The sequence below is a fragment of the Amphiura filiformis genome, chromosome 4, assembly GCF_039555335.1.
Source record: "Amphiura filiformis chromosome 4, Afil_fr2py, whole genome shotgun sequence".
NCBI lineage: Eukaryota > Metazoa > Echinodermata > Ophiuroidea > Amphilepidida > Amphiuridae > Amphiura > Amphiura filiformis.
This window is the reverse complement of record NC_092631.1, coordinates 66,799,231-66,825,871: the sequence shown is the minus strand read 5'-3', so window position 1 is coordinate 66,825,871 and position 26,641 is coordinate 66,799,231. Positions and strand designations below refer to the sequence as shown.

General features: G+C 36.0%; 1 protein-coding gene across 1 annotated transcript; it reads left to right on the top strand.

The window, feature by feature from the left end:
* The first annotated feature begins 130 nt into the window (after nucleotides 1-130).
* On the top strand, nucleotides 131-26,641 carry LOC140151245 (uncharacterized). Its single transcript, XM_072173515.1, has 7 exons — nucleotides 131-270; nucleotides 10,045-10,625; nucleotides 13,931-14,118; nucleotides 15,140-15,328; nucleotides 16,035-16,148; nucleotides 24,214-24,352; nucleotides 26,452-26,641. Exons 2-7 carry the CDS (start codon nucleotides 10,108-10,110, stop codon nucleotides 26,633-26,635), a joined length of 1,332 nt encoding a protein of 443 aa, XP_072029616.1. The 5' UTR covers nucleotides 131-270; nucleotides 10,045-10,107; the 3' UTR covers nucleotides 26,636-26,641.

Below are 26,641 nucleotides of genomic sequence, written 5' to 3'. Positions count from 1 at the left end.
ACATAAAACAGCTTTTAACAAATTGTTGTGGCCTAAAACAGCAAATCCATCTCAATATTATATATATAAATATATCAAATATAAGCAAATAAATTTATGATATGACAAAAAAAGTCATTTACGTTTTGATGCTAGTGGTCTTTTTCCCCTTGAATAAAAATGATTGGGGCCTAGAAAACACGACCCCAGATTGATTGATTGACCTGCCATAGGTTATGAGGTAAACAAACAAGCAAGAGGAGGATTGCAGCTAAAAATTGCATGAAGCAGGTGAGAAAGATCTGGTTCTTGTTTTATTCGCTTTAGATTCCACATCACAGCGACAACGCCTGGTAAATGATTATATTGTACAGGCAGGGAAACTAAATTAATACATGTGTATCTGCTATGCTCGATTTAATATTCTGACAATAAATCTTTGGATACCGGGACGGGTAGAAAATAATAAATATCTCCCTAAGGCCCCCCCCAAATTGTTTGTTTGTCCACGTCCGACCGACCCTGTACTCTGGTCCCGACCGTGTCTTTTTTTTTTATTTTTTAAATTTGCGTTGAATGTGCTAGTAAAACAGTGGTTAGTATAAATTTAGGGACCGTTCATTATTTCCACCGGAGGGGGGGCCGGGAGAATACATGGGGGGGTCAGATGGTTTTGGTCAGGCAAAAGGGGGGGTCAGATGGTTTTTTAGTTATTGAAAGGGGGGGTCATATGGTTTTGCACCTCAAAAATCCTGGAGCTTCCGGGGGCTTCGCCCCCTGGACCCCCATCTGGTACATTACCCCTGAATCCCTGACCATTAGATTTGCGCTTTGCGTGTCGGCCAACACTTTGGTCCTAGTCCGGACTTAAGTCTGGCCTCAGAAGAATCTGCGGCTTGTTTTTCACCTGCCACGGTGTGAATTGACATAAATTTGCACCAAAACTAATAAATAAATAACTAAGTAATTTATTATAACATATTGAATAAATAGGTCATTGGATAAAACATTCCAAAAAATCTAGATTTTGCTTCTAATTTGCCAAATGTACAATACAAATTTGCTGAAATAAGAGAATTTTGAACCATATTTCATAAATATACATGTACCGGTACACTGCCATTTTCGTAATCAGAATTAAGAATATAATCAAGCTGCTGCACAGTAATGCTGTGGTCAGACTCTTCTTTGTTCTTTTACAATGAAAAGAGACAACTACACCACCCCAAACCATTCCCCAATACACATCCACTATCAAACCCCACCCCACACAGGTGTCATTTCCATACCCTAGTTAAACTACAAAGACTAGCCCAAAATTATAATAATAATAATAGAAATACACCCTTTCAGAAATTATATTATGGTTGTGTGATGGACAAATGTTCGGGACAAAATGTACAGTGACTGCCAGTGAGTAGTGAACACACACAAACTAGAGCGATAACCGCACCATAGCTGAACCATGTGGCTTCAGCAGTATATTGTGGTAGGCCTATACCACTGTCACCCGGAGTCTGTAATGGGCATAATCTCGAAATGCAGGTATGACCACCCGAGTGGTGTTAATGAAAGAAGAAAAGTAAAGAATATAAAATAAACTAGAGCAACTGTGCCCTTTGCAAGGGCACGAGGTAAGTTAGGCGGATGACTGTGACGATCTGATCAAGCAGCAATACTGTGCAGGATAGTATTAATTTTAATAAGATCTTGATCGTGAGAAGCTGAGAAGCTGGCATCGTGAGCTGGCATTTTGAAAACTTGACTTTTGACCTCTGTATGACCCCCTTAATGACCTTAAATGTATTTTAAAATATTTAAAACATGTTAAGAATGTCATAAGGATCATTGCATTTAAATTTCAGGTCAATTGAAGCATTTTGAAAACTTGACCTTTGACCCCTTTATTGCCCCTTAATGACCTTAAATGAATTTTAAAATATTTTCAACATGTTTAGAATGTCATAAGGATCATTGCATTTAAATTTCAGCTCAATCGAGCATTTTGGAAAACTTGACCTTTGACCCCTTTATGACCCCTTAATGACCTTAAATGAATCTTAAAATATTTTTTAAATGTTTAGAATGTCATAAAGATCATTGCATTTAAATTTCAGGTCAATTGAAGCATTTTGAAAACTTGACCTTTGACCCCTTTATTGCCCCTTAATGACCTTAAATGAATTTTAAAATATTTTCAACATGTTTAGAATGTCATAAGGATCATTGCATTTAAATTTTAGCTCAATCGGAGCATTTTGCAAAACTTGACCTTTGACCCCTTTATTGACCCCTTAATGACCTTAAATGAATCTTAAAATATTTTTAAATGTTTAGAATGTCATAAGGATCATTGCATTTAAATTTCAGCTCAATTGGAGCATTTTGAGAACCTTCACCTTTGACCCCTTTATGACCCCTTAGTGACCTTAAATAAATTTTTAAATGTTTAAAACATGTTTAGAATGTCACAAGGATCATTGCATTTAAATTTAAGCTCAATCGGAGCATTTTCAGTTAAAATGACCTTTTTGACCCCTGTGACCCCTGGATGACCTCCAGCATTTGGAAATATTTTTATTATATTCTTTATGTTTTACTCTTTCATATGACACCACTCATGGGGTCATACCTTCGTGGCATTTAGAGATATGTCCATTTCAGACCAAATGGTTAGTTAGTAAGCTAGTAACTTAGTAAGTAAGCTAGTAACTTAGTAAGTAAGCTAGTAAGTAAGCTAGTAAGTAAGCTAGTAACATTCACACTTATAGGCTGATACCATTTCATGGTTCAGCAAAAACAGCCACCCTAGCCCTATGGATGGGGTGTACATGTCTGTGTGCATGTTTTCTCTCTTTCAAGAGTTTAATGAATTAGAAAGTTCCATGAAAGAAATTTTAGATATTAAATATGTATAATTATCAATTATTACATTAACGATAACAGTAATGATTCTGGGAAGTGACAGATAAATCTAAATAATTTGGTGGATATGTAGGATATTATGACAACAAATTTTAATCAAATTTGAGATCTACATGTATTTTGACATTTTTAGATAATCATTTCACATTTTACATGGATCTAATTGGACCTTCTGTGTCCAAGTGAGCCAAACCGAGTCTGTTTGTGTCCGAGTCCGGCAAAAAGTGGACTTGAGTCCGATCAATACATCACTGATTTATGGTAAGATGTCACAAACTACTTGAAGAAGATTTTGCAACTCATTTATTTTACACCAAAGGGGGCTATGTACTGCACCCAGTATCAACATGTATGAGAAGTTGATGCATATTTACAATTTAAGAGACTGAAAATTAATAAATCAGCTTGATAGTTTGATAAATGAAGAAATTAAACTCGTTTGATTTTATATATTCTGTATGATTGAATTAAATTACAACCTCTTTACAAAAGAAATTTTGAAGTCAATGATTTAAATTGAAAAATGAAATAAATTCATTTTACAGCCATTTTAGCCTAATTACAATAAAACTAATGAATAACAATAATTTGCCTCCAAGTTTCCAAACCTGCCACTTGAAAGATTGTTCTTGGTGCAAAAAAACTGCAACTTTAATCAGTCTTATGGATAATATCACTGTGGTTTGTTCAGGGACCTGTGGTATGAAGTACATATACATGTACTAGCTGGAGCACAGGGTGGCAGTTTGAACCAACAACTGTGTACATGCATGTGAAATAAATAATATTTTTGCTGAACCATGAAATGGTATCAGCCTATATGAGTGAATGTTACTAGCTTACTTACTAGCTTACTTACTAGCTTACTGACTAACCATTTGGTCTGAAATGGACATATCTCTAAATGCCACGAAGGTATGACCCCATGAGTGGTGTCATATGAAAGAGGAAAACATAAAGAATATAATAAAAATATTTCCAAACGTCAGAGGTCATCCTGGGGTCACAGGGGTCAAAAAAGGTCATTTTAACTGAAAATGCTCCGATTGAGCTTAAATTTAAATGCAATGGTCCTTATGACATTCTAAACATGTTTAAAACATTTAAAAATGTATTTAAGGTCATTAAGGGGTCATAAAGGGGTCAAAGGTCAAGGTTTTCAAAATGCTCCAATTGAGCTGAAATTTAAATGCAATGATCCTTATGACATTGTAAACATTTACAAAATATTTTAAAATTTATTTAAGGTCATTAAGGGGTCATAAAGGGGTCAAAGGTCAAGTTTTTCAAAATGCTCCGATTGAGCTGAAATTTAAACGCAATGATCCTTTTGACATTCTAAACATGTTAAAAATATTTTAAAATTCATTTAAGGTCATTAAGGGGCAATAAAGGGGTCAAATGTCAAGTTTTCAAAATGCTTCAATTGAGCTGAAATTTAAATGCAATTATGATAGTGGTATAGGCCTACCACAAAATACTGCCGAAGCCACATGGTTCAGCTATGGTGCGGTTATCGCTCTAGTTTTTAAATAAATAAAACAAGTTAAATACCCCGTGGGGTTCTACTTCTACCTGGTTGAAGGTACATGTATATGAGGATGTGCCACGATTTTGGGGTCCTTTTCAGCGATTTCGGTATATTGATGGGTGGCTATTCAGTAAAGACCAATATTTGGAGAAAAGTGCCCAATTAGACCTTCTGCAATTAGGGTCAATTTAGGTGCTTTTTGTGAAAAATTGGTCTACTGATAGCAGGGTGGCAAAAACAGTAAAGGCATAATTTTTCAGCCTGATATGTGGCAGTGACGTGATCCATGCGCCGCATCTATTATGCGCGTCATTATGCGTGTGTGCATACGTCCAGCGCTTTAAGCGTCCACTAGCTACTTGAAGCTGTGCCTAATTAAATGCACACTGACATCACTGCTACATTGTGATGAAAAATAGTACAGAGAAAGTCAGCATCAACAAAGATCCCACTCCTCTGCAGCAATACTTAAGTTTTATTTTGGTTGGTGGTTGGGGGGGGGTCATATGATTTTCATGTAGCTCAGAGGGGGGGTCGTGTGGTTTTTATTATCGGAGAAGGGGGGTCATATAGTTTTCGGCAGTGACTTTCTGTCTGCTCCCGCCCCCCGTAGAAATAATGAACGGTCCCTTAAAGAAAGAAAATGTAAAGAAAATGAACAGTATAACATGCAGAACCATCTCAAGAGTTAAACCAGTAAAGTGCTGTGTGTTTTGACTTATTTACCAGTCTTCAAATTGTCAGTTTCAAGTGCAATATCTGTATAAAAAAAAAAAATTTTAATCCGACCTACCGACCCAACTGTTTCATAAGCCTCTATGGACAAACAAACAATTTTTTTTTTGGCCTAATTTTTGGTTTTAAAGAAGCCAATTGTAAAATGCTTGTACTTGACTTGAATATGTGTTGAAAGAACATGAAATTCGTTAGCGTGCGTATTGACAAACAACCGTGCGTTTTGAAATCAAAAACTGACAAAAAAGATTTTATATGTGCAGAACAAAAAAATGACAGCTGTGCTAGCTGCCCTCATTCGTAAACACTCGGGTTACGGAATATAACAGTTTAATAACACTAGTGCAGTGTAGACCACTGGTGGAGGCAGTCTAAAACAGGTGACGTACCAGGCTCACTGACAGTGTGGTAAATAAGCAAAAATGACCACGGGCCATTTGGGCCCTTGTTCTTGAATCTTTAGGGGCCCTCACAAACTTTTGCGGGCCCGAATAAATTGAGAGTGGAAAATAAACACATTTTTTTTTAAAAATCAGCATTTAAAATGAATCTCCATTATGAATTAGTGTAGTATGGACGATGTCTTGGAAGATTTTTTGTATTTTCAGTCCCGTTTTCAGTAAGCTTAAATTTATTTATTTATTTACTTATATTTTCATGGGCCAGTCAGGCCCTCATGGCACATTTTCGTCGGGCCCGCATTGATTTTCACGGGCTATGGGCCCCCGGGCCCGCCTTATTTACCACACTGCTCACTGACATCTACAGAGGTCAGTCACCAGGCTATTGTCAATAGCCGGATGTTCCTTGGCCCATAAAATGGCCATGCGTGGCTGTTGAAGAACAAGTGGATTCGATCTACCATCATGGTGATTTCTGCCATGAAGATATTGGTGTGATGACATTGGGGTGGGGGGGGGGTGGGGAGGTGTGGAAAAATATAGCCTATGATAGAGGGGAATCAAAACATTTTTGGGTCCTAAAAAGGGATCAACAAAATTCAGTTCTTAAATTGAGGGTAATTATAATACATTCATACACTCCTAGATAGTATGAACCAATCAGAGCAAGCGTTAGTAAATTACTAGCCGTGCATAAATATTGTATAATTGCACAGGCGCGCACTACGCGTAGTACACACAGTGCTTTCGGACGTGTTCATTTTTCTTGCGGCTGGAGGCATTTATATTTGTTTGTATTTTCCAACATTTTTAGTGACAATTTTGTTATAAAAATTACAAAAATCACAGGATTTTTTAGTTTTGTATGAAATAGGTTAATAAATGCGTATCACTTATTGCTCGAGAAATTGTACAAAATAATGCACTTGTACTAGCTGAGATGTTGATGCGTCTAATGCACTCCCCCCTTCGGGGCTCGTGCATTAGACGCATCACATCTCAGTACGCGCGTGCATTGTTTTGTACAATTTTACTCCCAACAAGTGATACGCGTTTATTAACCTATAATTTGTAGGTCCAGGGTAAAATGTATTACGAGGCATCAGCCAATCAGAACCCCACTTCCATGTTTACTGCTGTGCATGGTCTGAAAATGTAAACAAGGCAGAAAGCTGAATCTTGTCAGCGATCAAGTTACCCCGGAAGTTACTTCGATAGGAATTGCTTTATTCTTTGTTGGAGGTAACTTGATTTTTGACCAAGATTCTGATCGCTGCGTAAACAAGTGCCTAAATTTCTTCTCTGGCAGAAACTGTAGCTTATTAGTTATAAATCTTCTACCATGATGCTTTGTGAGTCCTTAAGACAGCGTTCAAGCTTTGACTTGCGTTTGGCGGACAGAATGGTGGAAACTTAAAGTGAAAGATATCCTACTTAAAGGAACATTTTCTAGGGTGAAATTTTGTGTAGAAACTGAATCTGACATAAAAATGCATAATTATCAACTTGAAAATTTTCCCCATAGCACTGTACAGGCATATTTCTGCCCTCAAGTCCCCAAATTGGAGCAAAAATTGGAGCAAAAAAATAAGTCCTTCAAAATGGGGATACTCAGGGCTAAACAAAAAACATGTTGCTCTAGAGGGAGGCATTGGTAAGGGCAACATGTCTTTTGTTTAGCCTCAAACCTCCCAATTTTGAAGGACTTATTTTTTTTGCAAAATCTGTGACTTTTTCACGCCTCAAAATCCTTAGGGGTGGGGGTAGCATTTTGCAAGTTATTTTATTTTCTGTATATCTAGCTTACTTGTTTGTTATATCACCATTTAGCTAATGAAATACTGAGCAAATAAACACTTAAAGCATCCCTATAGCTCATACCATTGTGGAGATATGGCGTTTTCAAATTGAAAATGATGCTAATATTGTATATTTTTCTAAATCAATTGTCACCCGAACCTTCAAGTTTCTACCCTGCTACAAAAATAAAGAAATATATGGATCCCATTCAATGCTTTTAATATCACAATTGTACCCTTGTTACACAATTAGAATAGAAAATTAGGCACTATTTGATAGTTTTCATGTTCATATACTCACAGGAAATCTGCAAGTCAAAATTTTTGTCACCCCAAAATGGCCATTTTCGGCCAAAATCGGACCAAAAAATGATTTTTTCTCAAAATCTATAAAAGATAGGGAGTTTTAAGTGCCAAAATCTGAAACTAGATGACATTTTACCCTTGGAAACATATAAACATTCAAGAATTTTGGTTCTTTTCACCCCTAAATACTTTTTTCACACGCGTGTCCGCCAAACGTAAGTCAAATCTTGAACGCTGTCTTAAAATGTTTGTAAGAATGGTTCACTTTCAGATATGTAGACTTTTAATATTTTTTTAATTTACAAATGAAGTCAGCAAAGACAATTGCTATTTCATTCAAGTGCCTATCAGGAAACAATGTGCATGTTGCATCAGTCTGTACATGTATAGATCACTATTGAGGTCAATTGGCTCAATGTGTTGTGAATATCCCATAAATTCACCCAGGCAACAAAAGATTTCAGCCGTTGCAATTGTGACTAAATATTTCGATTTTATATTTCTTGTATTTTGTGATTTTACTTAAAATCTCAAATTTTGTCACAACAATGTCCCCTTGACTTTTGCATGATATGTTACCATGGTTACAATGTATTTGATGAAATATATGTAAAATACCTTACAGTGTGTATCCTGAGCAAATGTTACAATTGTGACAATGTTGCAAATGTTACAATTACATACGTGTGACATAATACATGAAGCCAAATAGGGTGGTTTGATATGTTATTGCACTCTAACTCACTAACTAACATTTATTTCACAAATCACAACTTCAAAAATACATAGTATAAATGACAAATGCCATAATTTTCAAACCAATTACATACAAAGCAAAAGTAGTGAATCTGATCACAGGCCCTCTGATGACAGTCAAATGCGATCATGTAAGAACAAACAACCTATTAAAAGGCAAGAGACAGGACAAGAGTGGGCCTGAGACCAGATTAAGAGGGGCATCAATAATAAACCTAAAATAAAGTTGTGGGGCAACACGCGGGGAGCAAGCTCGTGGGTGCGGGTTGCCGGCAAACAGTACAAACGAAAATACAAATACAAACAGGACAAGACAAGACATTACAAAAAAATAAGATGTGAACAGGAGTCAAAGAATAATTACTGGTAAACCGGTTTAGAAAGCAAATTGCTCTTAAAATGATGTTTAAAGGATCGAGCTTGTGGATGTGGCATTTTGGATGGAAATGGGAATGGAGTTCCAAATGTTAACTCCATGCACTTTAATCGAGTTAGCAGCAAGATTAGAACGAACACGAGGCAGATAGAAATTATTCACACGCCTTGTATTATGACTATGATTGTAGCACTATATTGAAAATAGTTGTCAAAAAGTGCAGGAAGCAAGCAATTGTAAGCTTTGAACATAAAGATAGCTGTATAAAGTTCATTTATATCATCCAGACGGAGAGTTTTAAGATTGGCAAACAAAGGCCCAGTATGTGCTCGAAAATCAGCATTGGTGATCTTTATTTATTTCTGTTCTTTTATTTTCTATCATTATAATGCAGGTACCATACATCACAACATGGGATAAAGTGGGTTTTGCATGTTAGGCCAAGAAAAAAAACTGTTTGCTTGCCCTCAAATGAATTTTAACAATTGGGTCGGTCGGTCGGTCGGGATTTCTTTTTTTTTTAATTACTAGCAAACTCTACTGTTCAGTATTAATTAAGGGGTACTACACCCCTGCCCAATTTTGTGCCTATTTTTGCATTTTTCTCAAAATTATAGCGTATTGGTGACAAGTAAGATATGTATATTATAGGGGCAAGGACTACAACTACTGCACTGGAAATTTTATTTCAGCACAGACAACAGTTGTGGAGTTACAGTCAAAAATGAGGAAAACCAATATTTGATCAATAAATCAATAACTAGTTGACTTGAGTTGCTGAATTTTCAGTGCAGTAGTTGTAGTCTTTGCCCCTATAATATACATATCTTACATGTACCTGTCACCAATGTTCTATAATTTTTGAGAAAAATGCAAACATAGGCACAAAATTAACCCACAGGTGTAATGTACCCCTTAAGGCTCAAAATATAAAAAATCAGACAATTTTGGTGTCAAAATGAATCAACTAACATTATAAAACAACTAAAATGTTGAACACAAGCTCTAAAATACTTTTTTTTACATCTTCAGAATGCAAAAATTTGAAAAGAAGAAAAACTTGTTTCAAAAATAGGTTCGGTATTCTTTTGTACAGTAAATAGGAAAAAAACACTTTTTTCTGATTTCCAAAATTAGGGTCGGTTGGTTGAGGGCAAGCAAACATCTTTTTTTTTTTTTTTTTTGTTGGCCTTACTGTACTGTAACTTATGTTCTGTTTTTTCTGAAACAATGCAGAGAGCTCTTCAATCCATGGCGTACAGGAGATGAAATCAACTTAATGTATTGTTGGAATAAAACATGGGTAAACCACAAAACAGAAAATTACAAAAACAATATCAAAAAGAACAGAGTGCAGCCAAAAAGTTGAAGGGTAATTCTGTAAATTCCCAAAAGGAACCAGGTCTTGTCTTCAAAATATTCAAAGTGATTCTTCTAATGGCCCTTCCAGTCCTCTTTGGAGTCTTTGGACTCATTATGTTCCCTATCACCAATGGAGACAATGCAAACACAACTGTAACAGCATCTTCAACATCAGAGAGATCCGCAGAAGGATACTGTGTTGGAGAAGATTGTCCTCAGGGAAAAGAACCCACAATAAAACCCTCTCAACATGATGAAAGAACTCCTATAACATTACAACGGAAGGATAAATCAAGCAGTACTAGTGACATGGACAGTGACATACCTCCTGAAGTGAGAGATTTTAAAGCAACTATTTTGGATCATTTATCAATTCAAGACGTTGTTGTAGATGACAGGAAGGTGCAAGCAGTGGAACTTACCAGTGAAGAAGGAAGGAAAGGTGCTGCAACTCGGTAGGTGTGAGGCTAAAGGAAGATGGTCTGATTTCATCACATTCAGGGGGCGTAAGCAAACAATGTGAATTTGAATGCCCATAGAAAAAAAGATTATTTCTCAGAGCTTGCAAACATTTTGAAAAGCAAGGTGGAAAGCATTCCCCTCCCCAACTCAATTCTCAGTCAAAATAAATATGCACCTCAAGTTTTACATCCAGATAATGCATAATGAAATATTTTCACTGACGTCTAACAAAGCTTTTAAGACATATTCTACCTAGATATTGTTTTTGAGAAGAATATAATTGTCAATTTTTCGGAGACAAATGTGCACCACTAAACTACATGTAATGCATGCATTCAGCTCTGAGACATATTTGGGTTCCCCCCCCCCCCCAATACTTTATGAAGTTTAATAACTCACTTTTAGACACTTTTTGGACTGTCCACTGATACCAAAATTTCCATTTTGATGGAGAAAAAGTGGGAATGAGGTTGTTGATATGAACATTCTTAAAATGAACCAGGAAAGTCAATCGGAACAGTCGCCCATTTTCTTTTCATTGCTATTTTGTTAACTGTATGCTCTACATGATGTAGATCTTCATTTCCAAGGAATGGTGCAGCTGATACTGTAACAGTGTTAATTTTCGTGTATGTAATTTTTTGTGCACTGCTGATTTGTGAACTATTTGGCTCGTTCGTTAAATTTGTGATTTATGTTTACATAAACACCTCAAAAGAAATAAGTCCCCCTCTGAACATGTCGTCATAACATCGTAAGGTTTCGTTTTGTACCAACAAAACTAATTTGAAATAATTCTATGACTGTGTACTAAGTGCTGTGTGAAAATGGGAGATTTCCATGACTTCAGGGCTGAATGAGCCTAAATTGAAGACAAAAAGTGCCCTTTCCAAAAGTCACAAAGTAGGCCTATGCTTGTTAACTGCAAGGCGTATTGGGACAAGGAATGGAACTGACCATCTTACAACTCACTGTGCTGAACTCTGCACCAAGGGGATTTGCATGGCTGAATGATCAAGAATCGATACACATTACAGTAAATGTTCACTTGGTGAGGATTTTAAACTGCACTCAAACACATATATGGGGTTTTCCATTAGTAACAAGCCATGAATCAACTTTTGTGACAAGCATAGGCCTACTTTGTGACTTTTGAAAAGGGCAGTTTTTGCCTTCAATTTAGGCTCATTCAGCCCTGAAGTCATGGACATCTCTCATTTTCACACAGCACTTAGTAAACAGTCATATAATTATTTCAAAGTTAGTTTTGTTGGTACAAAATGAAACCTTACGATGTTATGACGACATGTTCAGAGGGGGACTTATTTCTTTTGAGGTGTTTATAAGAATATAGCCAGTCCGAGTCAGTCACAAGTTCATTTTTCATGGTAGCTTTGTTGAGCATGGAAATTAATGAAAATTTCCACTTTTTTAGTATTTAAAGTATCTGTCTATCTAAATTGGCTAACAATGTATCATGTTGGTAAGTGCAAGGAGAAAACAAGAATAGAAGCAATTAAAGTTCAAGTGACCTCATCCATCAATTATTCCATCAAGCCCATTGGAGGCATCACTTTTCAACTCTCAGCACAGAAAAACCCTTTTCTAGTGTCTGTGCTCTCAGTAAACAAGGCTAAAAGATCAGGGGTAGGACAAACTCAGGCCCGTAGCTAGGAATTGTTTGCAGGGGGGACTGGAATTTGCAAAACGCAGACCTTTTTACTCAAGAATTGTCTACATCCAAAATGTGTTTTTTACCCCTATGGACATTTTGGTGCTATTGGAAACAGTGTCAAAATGGTCCTTCTTGGGTGCATTTAAACATTTTGACCCTGAAAAGTGGACCTTTTTGTTGATTTTTGGGTGTGTGAACCCTCCTGGTATCCTGGGTCTGGACAAACTGCTGCAAAACTGTAAGGTCATTGATCAAAATACAACCCCATTGTCTTCCGTATGCCTTTTTTGTGTGGTTTCATGTAGAGTAAATCCTTGACAAAAGATAAGAACAATAGGGGGAAATGATTTTGGGATATTGGCTGAATTTGGCTCGCATAGATTTGCAACAAGGTGGAGAGTGTGATGCAGTTTGTGCCAACAATCCCCTACACCGTCTTGCCACCACCACCAGCACTCAATCACTATATATAATACACAATCTAGGGTCATTTTTAAAATAAGAATTACAGTCAAATTAGGCAAATAAATGACAGGATATAGCAAGCAGGTGTTGTCATCAGACCATCTACAAAATTGTATTTGCTTTAATACATACATAATTAATGAAATAACAGGTGATTTGTTTGTTTTTAAGGGGAAGACTTACATCTTTTTCAAAATGTTAGCATTGTTAAATCTCAGGACTGTTATTCAAAGTTCGATGATGTCCTTTTATAAACGAAAGTGCATTCATTAATGTTTGTTCGGCTTATATAAGGCGGAAATTATTCGGCTTTTGTTACTGCACGCATCAATAAAGTCCCAACTCACACTCGCGTAAATTCACATAAGCATAAGCACTGCGCCAAACAGCATGCACGCCATTCTATATCAATACACGATGTTATGAGTCCTATTTTCTCTGCCTTATATAAACCGAACAAACTTTAGCAGGCCTCCCTCACCCCTCCCTCATTGAAATGCAAGTATGAAATGTTGAAAATTCCAACCAGAAAGATCAACTTTGACCAGTATTGTAACTAGTCATCTACAAACGTAATCAGACTTTTTGACCCCCTCCCCCTAACAAAATGACTTTCATTTATAGGACTTCATCAAACAACTTATAGGATTTATTAAACGTTTGGGTTCTTCCCTTAGTAATCTGGTTTTAATAGCTTTAATTCTGAAACAAAATAATAAGAATTATCTTTCTGTGTTGCATATTTTTATGTACCAAGCATGATATCGCAACAGAAAACTTTTTCGAAGATGAACTTGGGTCTGTTCCCACCATACTAGGCACATGACAAATATGATAAAGGGTCTCATTTCAAATATGAGCTGTAGAAACTTTCAAACTTTTCCAGGTAAATAATAATCACAACTACTGTAGAGCTTGAAATAAGCCAAGTTCTCTCCAGCCAGAACCCTGTGAAATCACTGCAGACATGCAGGGCACATGAAATATTGTCACCAAGCATGGTGATACCAAAATTCACCCTGACATTTTTCAACCAATACGAGTGCATTTGTGATATATATTAGAATCCAGTCATAATTATGTTTGATTTATACATCTTCTGCTTTGATCCCCATTTGTTGTACTATTTACTAATTTATTTTATTTTTGTTTTCCCAGTGTGTATCAATATGATGGTTTCCTGAGCGATCGTGAGTGTGAGGGTTTAAAAAGAGTCCATCAAAGGCATGTGGCAGAGACTAGTGAACAAGATGCAATCATTTGTTTTGATGGGATACACACATTACAAAAACACTTGAAGGATGCTGGGAAGAATATGCAAATGTCTAGAAAAGACTTCACAGAAGGTATGTACATAAACATGCTCTGATCCATTCGGGTCAAAGGTGGCAATTCTGAAACTGAGATACATGATGCAAAAATGAGAATCAAAAACAATAGAAATTAAAACATATTTACTATCAACTGTGCTAGGGATATAAGGAGTCATGATTCTGCAAAAGCTTCAAAATAAATGTGCCCCTCTGACTTGCACTGGCTTTGTATTAAAGATTGCATCAAGTTAAAAGCTTTCCTGGATGTGTACAACTTCACATCATTATAAAATGGACTCTATCCCCAGTTATCTATCATACTGTCTGATGGTGAACAGACCTCGTCTTGGCTCACTCACCACCCATTCGGTCTGAACATTAAGGTTTTTAAGACACATATATGTCCCTAGTCAACACAAAACAAATCAATCACAAAAAATTCCACTTTTTTTAGCAAGAAAGTGCAGAATTTTAGGTTGATTTGCTGATTTTGCCCCCACCCCAAAAAAGCTGCCACTGCACAACTCAAGTCATTTCACTGGTCACATAGTACACTATACTCTCCGATAATTACATTTGTTCCTATTATACTTCCAGGCACAACCTGTTTTGAATGCCTCTATATCCTCACAACTCAAGTCTTCATTTCACTGGTCCCATAGTACATCATGCTATCCCATAATAATATATTTTATTCCTATTATACTTTCAGGTACAACCTGTTTGAATGCCTCTATGTCCTCATAACTCAAGTCCTCATTCCACTGGTCCCATAGTACATCATTCTTTCCCATAATGATATATTTTATTCCTATTATACTTTCAGGTACAACCTGTTTGAATGCCTCTATGTCCTCACAACTCAAGTCCTCATTCCACTGGTCCCATAGTACATCATTCTATCCCATAATGATATCTTTTATTCCTATTATACTTTAAGGCACAACCTGTTTGAATGCCTCTATGTCCTCACAGCTCAAGTCTTCATTCCACTGGTCCCATAGTACATCATTCTATCCCATAATGATATCTTTTATTCCTATTATACTTTCAGGTACAACCTGTTTGAATGCCTCTATGTCCTCACAACTCAAGTCCTCATTTCACTGGTCCCATAGTACATCATTTTATCCAGGCGAGAGTAAATTCTCCAAGACATTTGAAGACAGAATATACCAAGCTACAGGGATGTTGCCTAGCAATGGAGGAAAATTCCAAGTGACGTCATATCCAAGGGGTATTGGTAAGTCAACATTTGGTCATGCATTTACTTCAAGAAATTTACATGAGGTGAAAAGGTTGCCTACCTCTGCAGACTTGGAAAATATGGAATCCAGAAATCTCATTTTAAGAACAGTTTGGGAATCAGAGGGACATTTTGGAATTTAGAGGGAAATTTGGGATTTTTGGGAAATTTTGCTTCCCCAATGTAAGTGTTGCTTTATTGGTGTGTAATTTGGCTTAAATTTACAGCCAATAAAAGTTTTTTCAGCCCTGTTCCCCTTCCTTATAACAAAGCTTGGTGGTGACAGAGGCAAAGAAACAAAGCCAGTTTAAAGCATTCTTTTTCAACATTTTCATTTCAAAAAGTAAGGTCACTTTTAATCTTACTGGCTTGAACGGAAGTATTTGGGACTCTCACTCTGTCATGTAAACAATAGCAAGGTTGAATTTGTCTTGATATCATATATTGTCTGTACTGAAGCAGCTAATACATTGTATTATTTATTTGTCAATCAATAAATGGCTCCCAATTTGTATCCAAAATGTACTCATTAACAGAAATAGTTTAGCTTTGACATTTCTGCTTACAACTTCATCAGTAAGTACAATTTGTAGATGTCATTGAGGAATAAGGATGTTGAATGTAGAGTTTATTTGTAAAATACTGTAAAAAATTACAACCTTTGAAAAAAGTCTTTATTTATTTTTTTATATCTCTTCCACAGGTTACAAAACACACACAGATTGTATTGTTGGTTACCATGACAAGAGAGATAGATATGCAACAATCCTAGTTTATTTACAAGATGTGGAAAAAGGAGGAGAAACACAGTTCCCAGGTGAGAAGGTAGATTGAATTGTACAAAAATCTTGGGATAGTGATGGAACTTGGCCAACATATACTCCTGGGGCGGTTAGTGGAAATATTGGTACTGGGATGTGCAGCATATAATGGTATACAACTAGTATTGCTATCTACTGCTGATAGAGGCATGGATGACATACTGGTATTGCTATCTGTTGCTGATAGAGGCATGGGTGACATGCTAGTATTGTAATCTACTGCTGATAGAGTCATACTAATATTGCTATATACTGCTGATAGTGACATGCATGACATACTGGTATTGCTATCTATTGCTGATAGAGGCATGGATGACATGCTAGTATTGCTACCCAGCAAGCATAAAACGTTTTTGACATCATTCGCAAAAGGTTATAAAAGGTTGTCAGAAAACGTTTAAATGTAGAGTTATATAAAGGGTATATTAAGGGTATAAAACGTTTTCATAACATTAAAAAACATTTTTTGATAATCTACTGCTCAGCAAACACAAAATGTTTTACAGAAAAAGTTTAAATGTCAGGTTATATAAAGGGTATGAAAACGTTTTAATATCATTCCAAAAACATTTTTGAAAACGTTTTTGTGTTTGCTGGGTATCTACTGCTGATAGAGACATGGATGACATACTAGTATTGCTATCTACTACTGATAGAGGCATGAATGACATACTGGTATTGCTATCTACTGCTGATAGAGGCATGGATAACATACTAGTATTGCTATCTACTGCTGATAGAGGCATGAATGATATACTGGTATTGCTATCTACTGCTGATAGAGGCATGGATGACATGCTAGTATTGCTATTTCTGCTGATAGAGACATGGATGACATACTGGTATTGCTATCTACTGCTGATATAGGCATGGATGATATACTAATATTGCTATCTACTGCTGATAGAGACATGGATGACGTACTAGTATTGCTATCTACTGCTGATGGAGGCATGGGTGACATACTAGTATTGCTATATACTGCTGATGGAGGCATGGATGACATACTAGTATTGCTATCTACTGCTGATAGAGGCATGGATGACATGCTAGTATTGCTATTTCTGCTGATAGAGACATGGATAACATACTAGTATTGCTATCTACTGCTGATATAGGCATGGATGATATACTAATATTGCTATCTACTGCTGATAGAGACATGGATGACGTACTAGTATTGCTATCTACTGCTGATGGAGGCATGGGTGACATACTAGTATTGCTATATACTGCTGATGGAGGCATGGATGACATACTAGTATTGCTATCTACTGCTGATAGAGGCATGCAGGCATGGAAATTTACACCCGTCTGGTCGCCAGTGGCGAGCAGTGCAGTCGGTCGATTAAAGTTTCAAATTCACCAGCCCGACTGGGGAGTAACATTTCACGGCCTAACCCTTACCCAGGCTCAGAGTACAATCTGACTTGTTTATTTCTTGATTTTCAAAGTAAAATTTAAGTTTTTATATTAAATCCGGAGACAAGGTTGCAAAAACTTGCGTCCAGACCGGGGTCCAGACGGATATTTGTGCGTCCATCTGAATTTGACAAATAATCATACCGGGAACGCCGCGGTATAATTTCCATGATCAGAACGGCATCGCGGCAATCCCTTTGAATGTTTTTGCTACACCCCCGGGTCTAACACCTCATCAAATGTCGATTGTTCAAATAAAATAAAAGTTCATTTTCGCCGTGATATTTTATCATATTCCATCTCTAGTTGCTATGAAAATATTTTTTTAATTTAATGTAAGTTTTGGTCCGAAACGTGGTTAGAAACAGGTGCAAAAACATGCGCAAACTCGCCAATTTTCACATAATTTTTGTACTTCCGCACATTTTAAATTAACATGTTGTTATCATGTTAAAACACCAAACACGTGGTGCCACAATAATATAAAAAAAGTTATCATTTTGATTTTGTCTTTTAAAATTGCTTTTATTCATAATATTAATAAAGAAAACATACATGTAGATTATTTAGGAAAAAACAAACTTAAAATATTAAAAACAGATTTTTTTCAGGTTGTGATAAATAATTAAATAAACGTTAACCGCACATCGTCACTCATCAGTTCAGCACGCTTGTAGTAAACAGTGTGAATTTCGTCAACAGGGATTTCCCCATCAAACCATTGTTACGGAAAGTATACAAAAAGTGCAAGATTTCCTTACGTTGCATTTACAATTATTGCAGAATTTACTTCAATTCTTAGCAGGTTGGTCAAAATTTTGGGGCTTTTATTATTTTAAAAATATAAAAAAAATGGAAATTTCTTATTTTTATCATGAATTAATGATTACATTTTTGGCTTCATAATCATAGTTCATGCATGCACACAAAGTCATGGATTTAAAAACACACAGCGGCTAGGCTGTGGCATCTTTCCTGCTGAGGAAATGGACCCACGCGTGATTATTGGATTATTTGCGCCCCTCAGGAAAATAGTACTATTGATCTCACCTCAGGCCCATAGTTTTAACCAGAACCTATATATTATGTGTATACTAGTATTGCTATCTTCTGTTGATAGAGGCATGGATGACATACTAGTATTGCTATCTACTGCTGATAGAGGCATGGATGACATACTAGTATTGCTATCTACTGGTGATAGAGGCATCCATGGATGACATGCTAGTATTGCTATCTACTGCTGATATAGGCATGGATGACATACTAATATTGCTGTCTACTACTGATAGAGGCATGGATGACATACTTCTATTGCTATCTACTGCTGATAGAGGCCTGTAGTGTGATCTACTGCTGATAGAGGCATGGATGACATACTTCTATTGCTATCTACTGCTGATAGAGGCATAGATGACATGTTAGTATTGCTATCTACTAGTACTACTGATATTACATGTAGCATGAGTAGTATTGCTATGCAAGGTGTCCCAGAATGATTTATACCGTGTTTGAACAAATTATCAAAAATATATAGTCAACAGTGTATCTAATCTTAATAAGTGCAATACAATGCCACATATGTCTCCTACTTATTCTGTGACTTTCATGGAAATAGCTTGATTCGTTTTTGCGTGACATTGCTATTACTGAAAATGGACGAAAACTGCATGTGTGTAATTTACAGTGCAAAGGCATCATAACACATGGATCCTTTATCACCATCGATCAGACTCTCTGTGCAATATATTGGAGAAATCCTGCATTCTTTTATAGGAAATAAACCAAATTTGGCACAGATGTAGAGCTTACAATGCTAAATAATTCTTGATATGGGATTAAGTGAAACATTTCAATATGACATCAGATATTTAGGTTGAAAAACATACTTTTTATGTGATTTTTACCCCAATTTTTACCCAAAAATTTCATTATTACAGAGGATATAACTTCCTCAAGGATCCTCCGCAGTAAATTTTGATTTTCTTCGTCACATAGCTGTGGGTTTGCCAATATACTGTGGACATAAATGCATGCTGTGACACTAAGGACGAACCTTCTCTATACTTTTATGAAAAATCCATCTCTTCCGGCATTTCAAATGATGAAACTCACACACCGCCATAATTGGCTTCAAAACTACCGCCAAAGAAAGAATGGTTTAAGGTCACGCAAGCGTAGCAAATCCTTTATTCCATAAAAGGATTGCTTCGTAACATCCTAAATAATCGATAGATATCGACTATTTAGTAGAAGTAAGAACAGGACACTACAAATATACTGCATAACATTTTCCAAATAACTTTGTGCTGAACAGTTAGTAATTTTACAGATTCTCAAAATAGGTTGCTTTGTCAAAACTTGGAATTCACCATTTTTACGCAATCCTCTCTAACTTCTACTAGAAACGTCCAAATTTTAAAATCTAAAAAATCTGAGAAAGCTAAATATATGTAGAACTTAAAATGCAAAACAATATGACCAATAGAAATGCCGTTCATACCTAGAAAATCCCATTTTTCCCGGTATAAATCATTCTGGGACACCCTGTATAGGCTTATTGCTGACTGGCTATTGTCACAAGTCGTTTAATATGACTCAAGGCCAAAAACACCTTTTCCCAAATTCACTTTAGAATGCACAACAAATCACACTGCAATATCTAAGCCTTTAATCAAAAGTAAAATATGATTTGACAATTATACTGTGAGTGAATACAAATACATAATCAATATAATCAAATACACTGTTTAATAATTCTACTTAGCCAGCAGCCTTCTTCTTGTTGATGATTGTAAAGTTATATTTCTCAATGTTCTTGATGCATATCCTGCTCACTTGCGCTGCGAAGATCACTGTTTAGCGAAGTCCACTGAAGACTTTGATATCTTTTTGCATAAAATCCTGGCACAGTTGGCTATCTCCAAAATTGTGCTATTTCCACCATTCACACAATTTCTTCAGGAAACAGGCCTGCATTGCATTGCAGTTGTCCCCCTGTTTCCACTTACTTTGACAGATGTGTTGTTTCATAAACCAGACTTCAGCAAATAATGTGCAATGAGAATTAAAAATCTGTGCTTAAAATATTTATATATAAACTGAGCTCAAAAAGAAACTTATAATTATTTACAACTTGTGAATCACAAGGTCATATCTTAAAATACTGTCAATCAAAATGAACCAAAATTACACACATGATTACCTTAATACTCTTCTCAAAACACATGTCAGTAACCAAGCAGTTGTCCAACTGACACAACAGCAAAATGCGCTGTCATATGACAGCTTCCTGTGCTTCCTTTACTTTCACAGCCCAACATGTGGCACCCAGGGCAAAAAACCTGTGAGAATGCACACAAGATCCTTGCACAGATGATAAACGGTGCTGCTTTCTGCCTTTCATACACTTTTTTCATGAAACAGGGCTGGGCTGTGAATGTGGTCCAGGAAGCTGTCCCATGTCAGTGCATTTTACTGCTATGTCAGTTGGAAAACTGCTTGGTTACTGACATGTGTTAAGAGTAGAGTATTGAAGTAAATCTGTGTGTAATTTTGGTTCAATTTGATGGACAGGATTTCAAGATATGACCTTGTGAAAAATTATAAGTTTCTTTTTGAGCTCAGTTTATATACAATTCAAGTTTCAACCCAACAAATGACCAGGATATTAAAGAAGTTAAAGTACGACTGATCTAGTCGAAAATCCTCTGCAAAATGGGTATAGTTTGTGGTAATCAGTCAAACATTCATTTTGCAAAAAAAATCAAGCAATATTATTGCCGTACAACGCCTCTGGCGACACCCTTAATTACTCCATGATTTTTGGTCACTCGTGAGGATAAACCACATTGTTGCAACATTGTAAAAAAGACATGTTATGGTTTTGGAATCTTCTCGAACATTTTAGGTTTACTGCTGATATTTTAAGCTCCCAATCCACATGGCCTATTTCTATTGAGTTATAAACTCATCAAGTCATTTGGGTATTAAACCTTTATGTGTATTGCTTGTAGACAATGCAACACCATATTTATGAACTGAACATCTTAGTGATTAAGTTTTAAGTTAAGCACTATTTGGACATTTAGTTCACAGACAGTGCATTTAATTTTTTGTAATAATACTTGTATGCAACTTTGACAAATATTATACAATTTGCAGATATCTTACATGCACCTTTGTGTGTCACTGAAGTTGCGAAATTTACCGAAATCTTATCACATTTTGATCATTGTAAGTGGCTGTGTGATAAGAAAATTGTAGGCACCTTTGTAGAGTTTGTATGCGTTTTTGCATTTTGTTGTGTTCTTTCATCACGCTATAGCTAGGTAAATTCATTGTAAAATACAATTCAATTAAATGAATTTATATTTAAAATGAAAACATAACCTTCTAAATAACACCATCCAACCAATTTCTTTTCTGATTAACATAAAAACATAATGCCATTTTTAAACATTTTTTAAACATAACATCGTTAACTTGGTAATAGTGAACCAGGTGTGTACTTTCATCAAGCTGTAGCTAAGTGAAAATAATGAAAAGTCAATTAAATGGATTTACATTTTGAATGAAAACCTACCTATTTAAATAACTCCCAGTAATATATTTTCTGATTAACATTTTGTAAAACATAAAAGCATTAACTTGGTATTAGTGAACCAGGTGGGTACTTTTATCGAGCTTTGACTAGGTTCAAAAATATAAAAAATCAAGTCAAATGCACTTTCAAAGTCTATATATTTTTTGTAGATATTTAGTTTTGGCAGAAAAAATGTTACATCACAAAATAATGAGAATGGTGGACTATATAACGAACCGTTTGGTTAACATGCTTATTATTTGCAATATTTTTAATTGTGTGACCAATCACGTAACATATTCTTAGAAACAACAACATGTCCTGATACGCCAATATTTTGAAAAATTGTTAATGAGAATTGCAGATAATATAAATAATGATATTAAATATTTAAAGTTAAAGTTTCAAAAGTAGTTTAACCAAGGTTAAATTCTTGGACCCTTTTTTAAGTAAATTATATATAAATGATAATACATTTAACAATAATAATATCATTAGTACGGTATTTTTAAAAGCAAGAAATAAAGTTATGCTTTGTGTACTGGAACAAACAAACACATTCGGATCAAACATGATATCGATACAAGAGGAAACTGAATGTAAACATAATAAGAGTAAAGGACAGTTTAACCCACCCAATGTGTTACAATTAAAACTTAACACATTTGAGTTAACAAATGTCAGTGTAAACTCCAGATAAAAAAAATTGGAGAATGCACCGACATAGGAATCGAACATGTGACCTTCCGCCCAGCTAAGACATTAGGGTATATTCACAACATATTGCCCAACAGACAACACTGGAACAGGAGATCAACAAAATGATGCTTATTCACCGCTGTAGCAAATACATGTTTAAAGTAGGAAATAGAGTTAAGCAATGCATGCACGGTAAACCAAAACAAATGGATTGGGGGATCAATTTAATGATACAAGAGGAAACTGAATAGGCATAAAAAGAGAAAGGGACATTTGCCAGGGAAGGGCTTGGGCGCATTGATAAATACGGTGCCAGCCTCCCCCACCAGTTGGTTGATAGATTGTAGAATGTTCCCAGGGTGACCATCAGTCCCCATATCAAAGAGAAATATTTTACGCTACTGGTTTCGATAAAAAAATCACCAAATTGAGTAATTAAAAAAACATAAACTGGAGGGGAACAAATCCCTCGAGCCCTCAACACCCTGCCCAAGTGCCAACATGTAGCCTGCTTGGGCATTGAGGCAAAAGTACATGTAACCAGAAAATTCCATATGCCTACGTGCAGTGTCTTTTTCCCCCTAAAATAGCCCCTGCCAATAAGAGTCACATTTTCTAATACTTACATACGTACTAGCCATTAAGCCTAACTGAACGGGGTCTCACTAAAGCTCACTATTAAAACCACTGTACGTGCGTGCATGGTATAACACATGATGCGATGACGCAATCAGCCTAAGTCATATATACCCAGGGAATCGCTGCCCGGGCACCATAACCTCCAAGGCTACAGGTCGGTGAATCTGCGTGGCATGCGAAGGGTCCAAGGTTTGAATCCCAGGGTACCAAGTGACTTCTTTGTTCATCTTCTCTCCTTTTTGTTTTCTTTCCTTCCGATAACAAAAAACCACGGGTTGGCTTAGGGTTAATTAACATGTTTTTCCTAGATTTAGGCCTCCTTAACCCTAACCGAACGGGGTCTCACTAAAGCTCACTATTAAAACCACTGTGCGTGCATGCATAACACATGATGCGATGACGCAACCAACCTAAGTCATATATACCCTAGGAATTGCTGCCCAGAGCAGTGTAACATCCATGGCTACAGGTCAGTGATCTTCTGCGTGGCATGTGAGGGGTCCGAGGTTCAAATCCCAAGTGACTTCTTTGTTCATCTTCTCTCCTTTTTGTTTCTTCTTTCCCTTCGATAGCAAAAAAAAAACACGGGTTGGCTTAGGGTTAATACACATAACCTACTCTTGAGTGAATAAGCTTCTCATTTTAAGAATGCATTGCCCCTCATTTATTATTTGTTTATAGTTGAAACTTTTTTCTTTAATTTTCCAATCTTACAGAGCTTGGTATAAGTGTGACTCCCAAGAAAGGTCGAGCCATTGTTTGGAATAATATGAATTCAGCAGGCCAGTGTGATCCATTGTCAGTTCATACAGCAGCAAAAGTGGAGGAGGGACATAAATTTATCATTCAAAGATGGTAAGTATGGCCTTACAGGGCATACATACATAAGGCCTAAAAAAATTGTTTGATTGGCGTAACCCAACTGACCCTAAAAATAGACCCGACACTAGCCTTTTTTTCTTCTTTTTTTGCAAAAAATAAAAAATAATTTAAAAAAAATTAAAATTAAAAAAAAATTAAATAAAAATTCCCTTTAAAAGGGAAGGCCAGCCTCAATGCAGAAGAGGTCTTGTAAATAGTTTGGGTCACCGTGAAAGGCATTTTTTAGGATCACGCTTACATCCATGTTACATGACAGTTCACCAAACCATCAATGGTGAGAACATGCACACTGAAACAACAAAAAACATTAACTCCTATAACTCCTGTCAACTCTTTAATTCATTACTCCAAATTGTTCTGTATTTTTGTCTTTACTGCTTTTTACCCATGCTTATTATTAAAATCAAGAAATACACTGCAGTTGTTAGTTAATTAAGCTATGTAAACTCAACTTACATGCACATTTTATTTTAAAATAATTTTATATTATTTCGCAATGTATAGTTTACTATAAAGTAGATAGTGGCAAGCACATGATAAAGGACTGATCATTCACTACAATCTTCTCTTTTAAACTGTATTTTTTGAATGTGTTGATTGTTAGTCCGAAACTCCTGCAAAGCTATGGACATGGCATCTAACCTACTCCATTCTGTAATAGTCTGCATTGTGTGTTTTCTCAGTCTTCAATCATTTTGTTGAATGTAATTTTATGAATCAAATAAAAAAGATAGAAATTGGCCTCACTTTAGTTATGTGTCATTTTACAGTATTTATAATTTATAAAGTAAGACAATAATTTATTTATTTTCTATAAGTGCATGTCAAAATATGGGATATATTGTTCAATATTATAGCTAGCCCCTAAAAACTTTATTTTCAATCGGATTTTTCCTGTTGAAAAGACAAAACTGATGTTAAAGATAGCAAGAATATCATCAATAACATTTTGAGTCAATTTTATCCATAAAACGATACAGGATAGGATAGATAATTACTTTGACTTCAATGTGGTCCATATAATGAAGATTTTGATTCTACAACATTATTAGATCTGTTATCAACATATCAATTATGCACTCACAGGCAACCAAACATCATGCTATGCTCAGTAGTCCACTGATATGACCTCGTGATCATTCCTCGCTTTGACCATGTCATTTTTTTGATATGCTGATTGCTGAACAAATTTATGTTTATATGTGTAGGCCTAACCTATGATAACTTTTTAAGTCATAATTAATTCAAACATAACTTTGGCAATACTCAATCGTTTTTAGATTCGTTGAAACGGCAAAACATACTTTCTTTTCCTTGCAAATCGAATTAGCAGACATCAAAAACATTTCCCCATCTCAGAATTAGGTACCAGCCCTATGGGCTGGCGAAAATAATCCAAGGCCTTTATCATACGCAATTGACAGCTTAAAATGTGTGTGAAAAAAATTGCTGACCGACCTACCCTAAATTTATTTTTATGCTACGCCAATCAAACAATATTCTTTTAGGCCTAAATCCATAGTTAGCTAACAGCTATGATTGCAGTGGGATAATCAAAAGTACTAGAAAATGAAGAAAACTGCCATAGATAAGCAGTCATGTTAGCTCTGTCGGCAAAGCATTCAACTATAGTGCAAGAGGTTGCTGATTCAAACCCTATCGCTGCAAAAACAGTTTGTAAAAAGTGAAGGCAAGAATGTGTTTAGAAACATTATGTTTAGAATATGGATGTCAGATGTTTAGAAATTGAACACCATCACTGACCAGTGTTCAGAAATTTGACACACGGTGTTTAGCTTCTAAACATGTTTACAAAGTGAAGGCAAAATTGTGTTTAGAAAAGTGTTTAATTTCTAAACACTCTTTTTGCAGTATAGCAGTGGGTTAACTTGGGGGGTTTTGCCTTAAAAGTGTGTGTAGGGGGAAATGGGGGGTCAAGAAAAATATTTGGAGGGGGAAATGCCCCCTTACCCCCTCCCCATCCCACAAACCTGGGTGCCTGTATCTCAAAATGCTTCTTTTGTCGCTGCTGTAAAACTCACATCATTTAATATTTCTACTTTTTTGTACAGGTATTATTACAAGAATTTCTTCCAGCTTGGCAAAAGAGCTGGTGAGCCTCCTATACCATCTCGTAATCCAGGGCAACCAAGAGTATCATGTGATGAATATGAGCATGGCAGCTGTCGTTGGTACGATGAGTGGGGGTATGATCATGTGACTGACTATGCTGCACAAAAACACAGCCTTTTATAAATTATT